The sequence below is a fragment of the Dipodomys merriami genome, unplaced genomic scaffold (assembly GCF_024711535.1).
Source record: "Dipodomys merriami isolate MVZ:Mamm:240054 unplaced genomic scaffold, mDipMer1.0.p SCAF_7, whole genome shotgun sequence".
NCBI classification, from domain to species: Eukaryota; Metazoa; Chordata; class Mammalia; order Rodentia; family Heteromyidae; genus Dipodomys; species Dipodomys merriami.
The window spans coordinates 72,187,393-72,199,677 of NW_027206290.1; the positions used below are offsets into that span (position 1 = coordinate 72,187,393).

Genomic DNA, 12,285 nt, shown 5'->3' on the forward strand with positions numbered 1-12,285 from the left:
CAGCTCACACTCTGAATGCATTTCTCATAATAAATGCTGATGTTAAATGTTGAAAAATAAAATCCTATTTTATCACTGATTTGACATGACTTTGGGGCTTTTGGGGGGAGGGGGCAGTTCCATGTTAAAATATAAAATTTATTCTTAATACAAAGTGAGGGGGTAATAGCTGAGGAGGTGGGAGGGAATGGATGGTAGGGGAAAAATAAAGGAAGAGGCAACAATGCTGGATAAGAAATGTACTCACTACCTTGCTCATGTAACTGTAACCCCTTTGTACAGTATTTTCACAATTAAAAAAAATACAAAGTAGGCCAGACAACCAGTGGCTCATGCCTGTAATCCTAGCTGCTCAGAAGGCTGAGATCTGAGGATCACAGTTCAAAGCTAGCTAGCCTAGACAGGAAAGTCCGTGAAACTCTTATCTCCAATCAGCCACCAGAAAACTGGAAGTGGTGTTGTTGCTCAAGTGGTAGAGTGCTAGCCTTGAGCTGAAGAGCTGAGGGACAGAGCCCAGGCCCAGAGTTCAAGCCCCATAACCAACAATAAAAAAAAATAATAATTTTTTAAAAAGGAAGATGGTATAGTGGCATACATCTGTAACCCCAATATTCTGAGGCAGGCAGACCAGACTACACATTGAGACTCTTTCTCAAAAAAAAATTTTTAATAAGAAATCCCTAACTAGTTGGGCTCTTGTGGCTTATATCTGTAATCCTAGCTACACAGGAAGATGAGCTGTGATGGTCCCAGTTGAAGCCAGCCCAGGCTGGGAAGTCTGTGAGACTCTAATCTCCAATTAACCACCAAAAAGTCAGAAGTGAAGGTGTGGCTCAAGTGATAAGAGTGCCAGCCTAAGCCGGGTGCTGGTGGCTCACACCTAATCCTAGCTACTCAGGAAGCTGAGATCTAAGGATCACAGTTCAAAGCCAGCCCTCGCATTATATCTATAAGATTCTTACCTCCAATTAATCAGAAAAATCTAGAAATGGAGCTGTGGCAAGTGATAAGAACACTAGCCTTGATCAAAAAAGTTCAGGGACAGGGCCCAGGCCCTTAGATCAAATTCCAGATGCAGCTGCAACAGCAGCAGCAGCAGCAGCAGCACCACCACCACCACACAAAAAAGCAAAGTAAACATTAAAAAGAGATTATCTAATAATAAAATACTTTTTTTCTTATTTACTGGAAATGAGAACCTCTCAGATTTGTCTTCCTGAGTTGGCCTCATTCCATGATACTGAGATCTCAGCCTCCAGAATAGCTAGGATTACAGGCATGAGCCACTGGTACGTGACCAAAAAATTCTTTTTTTTTTTTTTTTAAACTGTGGGCCTTGCATATGCTAGTCAGGCACTCGACTTCTAAACCATACCCCTTCGGTAGTCTTACTGCCCTGGCTCACACCTAAAATGCAATCCCATTTTACGTTTCCTGTCGTAGTTGAAATGATGGGCACATACCATGCCCAGCTATTGGTTAAGAAGGGGGGGTCTCAAAAAGATTTTCCTGTCCAGACTGGCCTTGAACCACAATCTTCCTGATTTCAGCTTCCTTAGCAGCTAAGATTAGACTAGAAAATTCATATATTATATAATTAATCATTCACTTAACAAGAATTTACAAACCACCTACTCTGAATATAGACTCAATCTGTATATAAACTATTTTCTGTTTAGGAGTTGTTCCAATTGCTTGATGATGTTCTTAAAACCCACAATTTATTATCAAGGTTTTAAGCTTCACAGTACTATCCTTGTCTCTCAGCGATTCCAGTGGCTCATAAATAACACTGATTTCTTTTACATATAAGGAAGGAAAATAACCCAGCTAGCAAAGTAAAGGAAAAAAAAAAAAAAAGGAGCATTCAAGCCTTCACTTGATGGGCTTCCTAATCTCTCTAAAAGGCAAGCAGAGACAGAAGACAAAGGTGCCTCAAATAACAAAGGGCTACATATGGTGACTCTACCTTATGGTCTGTGTTCTACTGTTTATTATGTCCTTTAAGATAAGACCTGATTATTTTTATTCATTATCTTTCTGAATTTACACCATCATTTTATCCACTGTATCTGTCCCTATTCCACGGAAAAGAAACCAAGGAGGTTAAGTAACGTGAGGCTACACAGCAGGGAAAAGCTCCCCCCCCCGCCCCCCCCCCAAGCTAGTGAGTGTCTCGCATCCTATTTCCACCTTTCAGTGAAAGCACAACACCAAGAGAGCCTCCTCCCACTAAGTAAGATAAGCAGGAAGACAACAGCACTGTCTGGAGTGTTAAAAGGAATGGGAGAATTTCCTAGCCATGACTTCCTCCACTTCGCTTCATTCTCTGACAGGGAGAATTTTTGTTATTCTCGATACTGACCTCCTGCTATGTACTGGTAGCCCTGAACATCCTGTTTCTCTCACCCTATTTGGGCACTCTGACAACGCCAGTTGTGTTTTGGCTTTGTTTCACCACATGATAGTTCAGTTCATAAGCTACTCTTAGGGCATCTGACTTTGAATTCAATGAAGATTAGTGGGCACTTGGGCAGGTTTGTCACACACGCTGCTATGAAGGAATCCCAAGGGGGACTTTTGTGAACCTTGTTTCCTTTTTTCTGTCACTAGCTGTGGCCAAGAAAGCAGAGCTCATGAGCCACATTCAGGCCCCAGCAGTGTGCTAGTGAATGGTTCATTCATTTGTGAGCTGGCACACTGACCCTTTCCCAGGGCTATGTACATGGCTATCTCCACCTGGTTTCCTTAACTCCCTCCCTATGAGGTCTAATCCTTTTAGGGTAGCATAGGGATCGTAAGGTAGTCTGTAGCAAACAGTCAAGAAGGGTGAGGCACTTCCTGAAGCAATCTCACTCAACAACTATCCACATCCAAAAGCTTCACATGGTGTACAGCCTGCCTGTCAGATCTACTGTAAAGAACACACTCGTGGGGGGCAGGTACTAGTGCACTTAGGTTGTACAATGCTGAGAAAATGCTGCTGCACCGACCCCTGGCTTGAGGGGATTGAAAAACAAAACAAAACCTTTGTGGGTGTTCAAGCAGAGCAACTCTGCCCTGGGGAAGTAGAAAGAGGATGTGCAGACAGCCAGGGCACACCATATATAGCAGGTCTAGAGCTGATGGAATCCAGCAGGAACCCAGATGCCCTATAGCTACATCAAAATTGCCATGGTGGTTTTAAAGAGACTCTTGCTGCCAGTGTCTGCCAGGGAAGTTGACTGGCTGGACTGAAAAAGGCACTGGTCTCACTTTGCTTTCTTTTTCTTCTTTCCCAGAGGCTTTTTCTTCCAGAGTTTTCCCATCTCAAATTTTAAAAAGCAACAAAATGCTTCCCTACCATCCTGTTCTTCCTCTGGTTATCATCCTCCCATCTTTCTGTCCCTGAACTTGGTGAGCAGTAGTTTACAATGTCTTCTTCCCCTCTGACACTTCAAACCAATGTTCTCAGGGTCCAGTCCCCAGAAGGCCATTGTAACTGTTCTTGACCATTTCCTATGCTCAGATATAACATATACATCATAACCCCTGTACTATTTTAAGAGTTTACCAAAACACAGATAGTGAATTGCCAAGTAATATATATAGTGTCCACCTTAAACTGGTTATCAGTAAGGGCTTACTACGCTGTTGACATCAGGATGAGACCCCTATTCCCATGGCCAGCCAGAAGGGACACTCAAGCAGGAAGCAAAGAATTGCACAAGGGGCAGTTCACATAATCAACTTTGGATTTGTCTCACTTGGCTTTTTTTGCTCAAAGTTAGTGCTCTACTACTTGACCCATGCCTCCACTTCCAAGTTTTTGCTGATTAATTAGAGATAAGAGTTTCAGATTTATCTGTATGGTTTTGAACCATGATCCTCAAATCTCAACCTCCTGGTAGCTAGAATTATAGGTATAAGCTACCAGCATTCAGCTCAAATTTTTTATGATTGTTTATTTGTGTGTATGAGTGTGTGTGTAAGCACATGTGCATATGCCAGTTCTAGGGCTTGAACTCAAGACCTGCACACTGTCCCTGAGCTTTTATGCTCAACTATAGTGATCTATCACCTGAGCCACAGCTCTACTTCTGACTTTTTGTTGGTTAACTGGAGATAAGAGTCTCACAGACTTTCCTGCCCACTCTAGCTTCAAACCATGACCCTCAGATCTCAACCTCCCGAATATCTAGGATTACAGGCATTGTTCACCAGCATCAGGCTCAGGTTTATTTTTTAAATGACTCAAGCAGTATGGCACCTGCCTAGCAAGCACAAAGCTTTGAGTTCAGATCCCAGGACCACCAAAATCAAATGAAAAAAGAAAAAAAAAAAAACTAAGGTAACACTGAGGAGAGACTAAACTGTCTTCAGAGGGAAGAGAAAGCTTTAGAGAGACAATACCTTAACTAGATAATCAAGGAAACACAGGAGCTTGTCAGATGAGACTAGTAGTAGCAGCATAGGCCATATATAGTGACATAATGAATGCCATGCAAGAAACCTGAGGAGGAAGATTCAATTTATATTGGAAAGACCAATGGAATGGACAGGAAAATCAGAGGCCAAAGACCATTTATAATTCACTGAAATTAACCTAGTAGGTGACAGCATCAATTTCTGTTTAAAATGAATTCAAATAGAATAAGAAGTTTCAGAGATTATCTGACACTGTTGTACTGGATACCTATTTGCATACTAGGTAACAAAGTAAAATGTTCTAGCTCCTTGGCTCACACCTATCCAGATCTCAGGAGGCTAAGATCTGAGGGTCACAGTTCTTAGCCAGCAGAGACAGGAAAGCCCATGAGACTCTTATCTCCAGTTAACCTGCAAAAAAGCTAGAAGTGGAGCTGTGACTGAAGTAGTAGAATGCCAGCTGACAGTGCCAAGGACCTGAGTTCAAGTTCTAGTATCAGTACACAAAAAAGTAAAATGTTCCCATGATTAAAAGTCAAAAGATTTTGAGTTAGATGACTGGCAACTGACCCAGTGAGTGAAGAGAGTGAGGGAAAAGTCCAGGAGAACTCCTAAATTTCTGGTATGAGTGCCTGAATGGATTCGCAATGACACTACCCAAGGTAAAGAGGAGGAGGGTTGCTATTCTCAAGTGCATGTAGGGATTATGGGTAACTCAGCAGCCTCTCAGTAGCTACAGTAAATATTCTTATCTTTTTCAGCAAAGACAATGGACTCACAGTCATCACAGCTGCAAACTCAGATGAATGCCTTGTGGGAACTGGGGGCTGAGAGGAGGTCCCCAGTCCTAAATACCAATCCACTGTGGAACCAGAAAAATCATGTAGGATAAGTAAAACAGGAATCATCACCCTTGGGAACCCAAGCAAACTGAAAAGTCTGCCTTCTCTGAATATTTTTATTAGGAGTCAGGTTTTGTTGGCTTTTTTTTTTTTTTGGCAGAGGCAGGGGGAGGGGTGCAAGGTGGTTATGACTATTTTGTGATTTTTTTTTTTGGGGGGGTCAATCGTGGGGCTTGAACTCTGGGCCTGGGCGCTGTTCCTAAGCTCTTCAGCTCAAGGCGAGCACTCTACCACTTGAGCCACAGTGTCACTTCTGGTTTTCTGAATGGTTTATTGGAGATAAGAGTCTCATGGACTTTCCTGTCTGTGCTGGCTTTGAACTGCGATCCTCAGGTCTCAGCCTCCTGAGTAGCTAGGATTACAGGTGTGAGCCACCAGTGCCTGGATTTGTGATTGTTTCTAAGCCTCCTCCTACCTCACAGTTCTACCTCCAAGAAGTATTTCAATCCTTGTATCTAGAGCAAGTCTACCAAGCTTTTGAGTTTGGGATTTGGCCATCCCTAAAACATAGTACTGGAGTTTCATGCTAAAAGAACAGAACTAGAGGAACATAATTTCTCCATAGACTTGAGGCAGCTCTGTGACTCTTCCTAATCCTCTCTAGAAGGAAGACTTGTTCAAGTCTTGGAGGATCAGATAGCATCAATGGGCCCTAAGTGACCCTTTCTACATCCCTCCACAATTCTGCCCAAAACACTTCAGACAACTGGCTGTCTTCAAAGGCTCCATGCTATGTACAAGTTCTGTCTTTTGCTCCTGATAGCTCTAGTGTAATCTGTCTACCTTTTGTCTGAGAGTAATTCAATTCACCCTTCATGGCATACCTCAAATGTTACCTCTACCACAGAGCAACTCTTTAACACTCAGCCCTGTCACTAAATTTGGATTTAGTTCCACCTCTATGGGTTACCATAGTACCTGCTTGTGCCGTGGGCACAGCATTCCATTACCATCCATTATAGGGATCTGTATTTACATCCATTTTCCAGTCAAGTTGCTTGAAGGTCTAGATCATACCCTAGCCTTCCCTCCAACACAGTATAATCCTGAACACACAGTAGGTCCTCAATTAGAGTTTGTTCATTCTAATCAAAGAGCTACTGATTCAGTCCACCAAAACCTGCAGATCAACAGAACTAAGAAAGAACAGGGTGGAGGGGGGACCCAGATGACATTCCTCCTCTCCTTAACTGGTGGTACATATACTCCACTCCTCTTGAGAAATGTAACCAGCCTCAACAAGGAAGGCTCAGTAGGCATACTTTGGAAACTTGAAAGAACTACAAGTAGTTTCAAGGCTCTCCCAGCTGCTATTAGTCAGGTATTGACCTTGGGATGTGGTCACAGGGATTATATGTTTTATTTTGCCATCCACTCCCTCTACCACTCTGATACCTCTAGCTATATAGGTAATAAAGAGTCTTTCATACAGGCTCTGAATATTATCTTTGAGCTCCTCTGGGAACGGCTTAGCCTTCTCTCAACCCTCCCACCTTTCCAGTGAGTAATTCTACAGTGCCACCTCTGCAGTCCTCAGCTCTTGAAAAAGTAGTTTTCCTCAATATATCCAGTTTTCCTCTCTGCACCCTCCCTTCCTCACAGTGACAACCAAAGGAAGGTAGTATGTATGTCTTTTCAGCTGCCTGACTGAAAGCCACAGCATATTAAGAGAACTAACAGGTAGCACTAGGAAGGGCTTTGATAGCTGCAGCTTCCCCTCTGATCCCATAAACTCAACTTTCATCACTACAGAACTTTGCCATCCAGACTTATAACTGTCCATTTACCCAGCTTATCTCTCTCTAATATTAGGCTACAGCTTCTTGAGGACTACCCCTAGATCCCAGCAAAGTGCTAGAACATAGCGTGCACTCAATAAACTAGTGGCTTAGAAGGAAACAAAACAAAACAAAACAAAAAACCCATAAAATAACTGCCACCTAAGGGCCCTCAGCCAAAGTCAGTGATGATGTGAGTTCAGAAGAAACATTTTAGAGGTGATCAAGACCAAATGTCTTTATATAGTAGTCAGTCCTGTGATGCAAGGCTCAGCCGAAGGCAGCCTCAAACAAGGGAGCTTTTGAGAGGGCAGCCATTCCCCACGTTCCTCAGATACTCACTATGGTTAAAGTAGTAAACCTAGTTCTCTTGAATTTACTTTCCCAAGATTGGGCAGTTCAAAAAATATATACCCCAACCCCCACTTTAACAACTCCTCTATCCCTCTGACCTTTAATACTGTGTAACAGTAGATGAAAAATTGATTTTTTTCTTTTGCTACTTACATCACAGCTGAAGAAAAAATATACTGTCTAAGGTGTTAAATATTTTTACATGCAACAAACCTGGCATGACTCTAACCTGTATGCACATCTTAAGAGGTACAGAAGTAAATGTCAGTGCTATAATTTGTTATAGGTTTCTGATGACCAGCAATGAAAATGACCACGGATTCTCACAATTCAAACCACTTTTACGTAAATGTGAACTTTCCTAAAACAGCCCCAGCAAAGAACTTTCCATCTAAATGCAGAGTCTCTGAGAGATACTGATAGCATTGTTCACTTACTTAGGTGTTTTTTGGAAAAAAACAAAATCTTACAAATATTAGTTTCTTTCTGAGCCTGTGCTTTGACCTTTAATAAAAATATGCTTCAAGACCCCAGTTATTAAAATGAAAGGAACAGTTTTTATGCCTGAACAACTGCCATTTCATATACTGAGCCCTGCGGAAGGCTCTATCTTACAAGTCAACAGTGTTTAAACACACACACACACACACACACACACACACACACATACACACACACACACACACAACCATACTTAGCAATCTCACTTAAATTGCTCACTTACCAGACATGAAGCAGGGTTATAAGAAACCATGAATTGAATGTGTCGGGCATCTGACACCCTAGAAAACAACAATAAAGTATAAATATGTAAGATTTAAAGGCATACTGGCTCTATTTGAAATGCTGGTGAGAATTTGTTCAACTACTATATATGGCAGTAAAATGCTATCTGATGATGCTATCACAAAGAACAAGGGCAACCTAAGGCAAGACCATGTGTAAAAGAACATCGAACATAATCAGATGGCCACCCTTCTAGTTCCAGCCTGGTTATCCTAAGACCTTGTGGTCTTGAACAAATCACTTCTCCCCTGAGTCTCAGTTTTCTCATTTTGTATAATGTGGCTTAGATGATCCCAAGGGTTCCTTCCAACTTCCATGTCATTCCATGGTATTTTTCCCTTCCTGGGCTTGAGTTTTAAAAACCTAACCAACCTCACCTTGCCTGTTCTTACATGTCAGCTTTTTTTTTTCTTTTTCATTTAAACTTTTTCCTATCTTCTTCCTTTTAAGATGATCCAATGTGGTATAGTTATGGGTATGCTGAATAATTCAAAAGTTGACTAGGAGGAAAAAGTTGGAGCTGCAGCTGAAGAAGAAAGCAGACTACCCAATGAATGCCCATTCATCACCCCCAGTAATGACAAAACCTGGCAGCACTTCTTCATTTCAGATCCCACAAAAGTTCAAGAGGATGAAGAAAAAGAAAATGAGCAGGAAATTTGGTATGACAGAATCTGTGTTTTGGAACAATGACTCAAGAAAGAAATGGGAAAGCTGCTTTTGGAGGTTTACAGCTATAATCCCAGAAGTTAGAAGGTAGAGGAAAGAGGATCCAGAGTTTAAGGCTAGCCTGGGGTACATAGGAAGACCCTATCTCAAACACATAAAGAAAGAAGTGGAATCTTCTGCCATTCAGCCAGTTCTATAGTGCATAATTACCAATTATAACAAATAGGACTCACTAGGAGATAAAACATAAGTAAATTTATATGTGAGGGAAACAACACCATCAGTACTAATAAGGATTTGCAATTCATAGTGGACTTAACAATGTGCCATGTGTTATAATAGCAGCTTTGCATGAAATAAGCTCAGTGAATCCTCCCTATGATATTATCCCCATAATATGGATCCAGAATCAGGTAAGAAAATTAGTTCTTAATGTATCAACACAATCTCCCATAGAACTCATAGAACTAGGAAATAAGATATCTAGGAGCAAATTCAGATTTGCTTGATTCTGCATTCTTCATTGTGACTCCAACTGTCTCTCTAATCCTAAGAATGGAAACCAGTCCTAGAAGGGCTGTATTACTTGCCGAGTGCACTATCAGTAATGTCAATACATTATCTCAATCCTCATTTTAACCCTGGAAGGCAGCATTATGATCCTATTTTAGAAAAGAAGAAACAAATCCAAAAGACCAGGTAACTGGCAGCCATCTACAGTATTACCAAGTCTGTGGCAGGTCTGGGGTTTGAATCCAGGTCTGTCATAAAATGACAGCAAATACTCCACTTAGCCTACTGGGAGGTGCCCAGCAGCTGTCAAGTGGACTTCCTCTCTGAGCCCAGCAGGAGAGAGCCCAAGGCTGGCCTGGCCAGTCAGACAGCTATTAAGACACATGCCATCTGAGAGTGGGCCAACCACCCTCCACCTAGAACGAGAATAGCCCTGAGAAACTCTTAAGCCGGATCTGAAGCTGGGTCTTTTTTTGGATGCTAGAACAAAACATTAAAACGAAAAGTTTTCTTGGAAGTTTGTCTTTCAATCTGGAAAATGCAATTTGGCTACTTTTAAAGGACAATCTGTCCAACTGCTACCTCTACATCAAAGCTTCTCAGGAGCCTTCAGGAACCTGTCCAATTTCCTCAGAGAGGGAATCAGTTCTCAGGCTGGAAAGTACAGACAGACAGATAGGCCAACAGCTGGACCTAGGTCACAAATTTTGCCTTCTGGGGGTCAGCTCAGGGCTGAGCATGAGAAAAGAGCTGGCATATAAAGGAGTTCCTGCTACCCACAAGGATCAGAATGGAAACCTACACAACAAGGCCCTCAAAAAAATAATAAAACCAACAAACGTTGACTATGAGAAACAGAAAAAAACCACAACAGATTCTTTACCTCGGTAAAGTGTGTTTACACAGTTCAAAGTTAAAACCTGCGATAGTCTTTTGCCACGACCACACTCTTGTTCCAGTGCACATTTGGTGCATTATTTTTTGAGGATAGGCACTTTCTCAACACCAAATTTGATCAAATCAATTTATTATTGTGATTTTAATATGGCTTCAATCAAAACCTTTACTCCTTACTTGTTACACAACTCTGGACCAAGTTACTTAGCTTCTAAGTGGTTTGGTTTTTTTCTCTGAATAAATGAGAGAATAAGACTGCTTACATTATATAATTTTTGTGAAGATTAAGTGAGATAAGGCCTACAAAATGCTTAGCAAAATGGCTAGCATTTAATAGGTACTCAAACTGTTCAGTGAATTATTTAAATTTTAGAATTTAAGTTACTTTATGAGTTATTTAAGATTGTATCATATGAGGCAACAGCTTTAGTGATTGTCTACCTTTGCTCCAAAGTGCTCTTCAAGGTAGAACTCATCTCCAAAGGACCAGTCAGCAAATGACTGTGTCCACAGTGGGCATACTCATTTATGACGGACACAAAGAGATCATCAAAGCATCTTAGAAACAACAGGTGCTGATTAAAGTATCTTTCTTACAAGATCTATGAACACTTTGACTCTAAAATGATGGTCTCTAACTTTGGCATTTTGTTCAAGAGGTTGATAAGTATAACATACTGTGAGTATACAAGTAACTCACATACCATTTTTGGGAAATGGTACCAGCCTCACTTTTGCTGGGGAAAGATGACACTGGTCAGGTGCTTGAGGCTTGCTATCCTCAGGACTATTAACAGTCAAGCCCTACAATATAAATATCCAAGTAAGCAATGTCCACTTTCAAATATGATCACGGGAAGATCTCTCTCTCTCTCTCTCTTTCACACACACACACACACACACACACACACAACTTTTCTTTTTCCAACTGTATCCAACATCTCTTTAGTATCCAAGTCACAAGAAAATTGGTTTCATTACTGTATTTTTTAAAAAATCTTTTGCCCACCCCCCTCCCACACAGTACTTTCTAAAGTTGCTTCTTTTTATTCACTAGTTACACTTCGGTTTGATTTTAAAACTTAGCCGGGCGCTGGTGGCTCATGCCTGTAATCCTAGCTACTCAGGAGGCTGAGATCTGAGGATCACGGTTCAAAGCCAGCCCGGGCAGGAGAGACCGTGAGACTCCTATCTCCAATAAAACCACCAGAAAACCGGAAGTGGCGCTGTAGCTCAAGTGGTAGAGCGCTCGCCTTGAGCTGAAGAGCTAAGGGACAACGCCCAGGCCCAGAGTTCAAGCCCCACGACCGACAAAAAAAAAAAAAAAAAAAAAAAAAAAAAAAAAAAAAAAACTTACTACCCTCAAGTGACAAGGATGGGTCGTAATGAAGCATAATAAAAAAAAATCTGAAGTAAGTGTGGTATCACACTTCATTTACATTTAAGGACAATGCTAGGACAAATACACTAATACACACACATACCATAGTATGTATAGACATCAGTTTATAATACTTATATATTATCTCACAGAAGGAATTCTCATATAACAAAGCACACAAATACTAACATGATTGCAATTTCAAATCTACAGTTACATTCAATTATGGGCAATATGCTACAGTGGGGAAATCCCTAGATTTTAAGCCAGACAACACAGGTGCAAGGCTTGGCTAAGTAATCCTGAAAAAGTCACTTAGTCTCCTTTAAGCCTCAACTGTTTTTGAAAACAAAACAAAAATAAACAATAATAAAAGCCCTCCCCATCCCATAACATTTGTAACTCTTAAAAGGATCAAGTATAAAAACATATTGCCCAAATGTGAGTTATGAGTATTATAATTTTTTTTAGTTATACAACCAGCTTTGAGCTGAAACATGATATATGTTAAAGACTTAATTAAATACTTCTTGCTATATGATACAATAATATTAACTTAAAAACCTTCCATAATAAAGTGGGCTTGGCATGTGGCACA

At 41.0% G+C, this 12,285-nt stretch overlaps 1 protein-coding gene across 3 annotated transcripts in view; it reads right to left on the minus strand.

Moving 5' to 3' along the window:
• Uqcc1 (ubiquinol-cytochrome c reductase complex assembly factor 1) overlaps positions 1 to 12,285 on the minus strand; it is an 87,745-nt gene that overhangs the window by 46,426 nt on the left and 29,034 nt on the right. For all 3 annotated transcript variants that reach the window (XM_070007147.1, XM_070007145.1, XM_070007146.1), the window contains one exon: positions 8,166 to 8,223. In XM_070007147.1, coding sequence (XP_069863248.1) covers positions 8,166 to 8,223 — 58 coding nt within the window. The remainder of the gene's footprint in view (positions 1 to 8,165; positions 8,224 to 12,285) is intronic.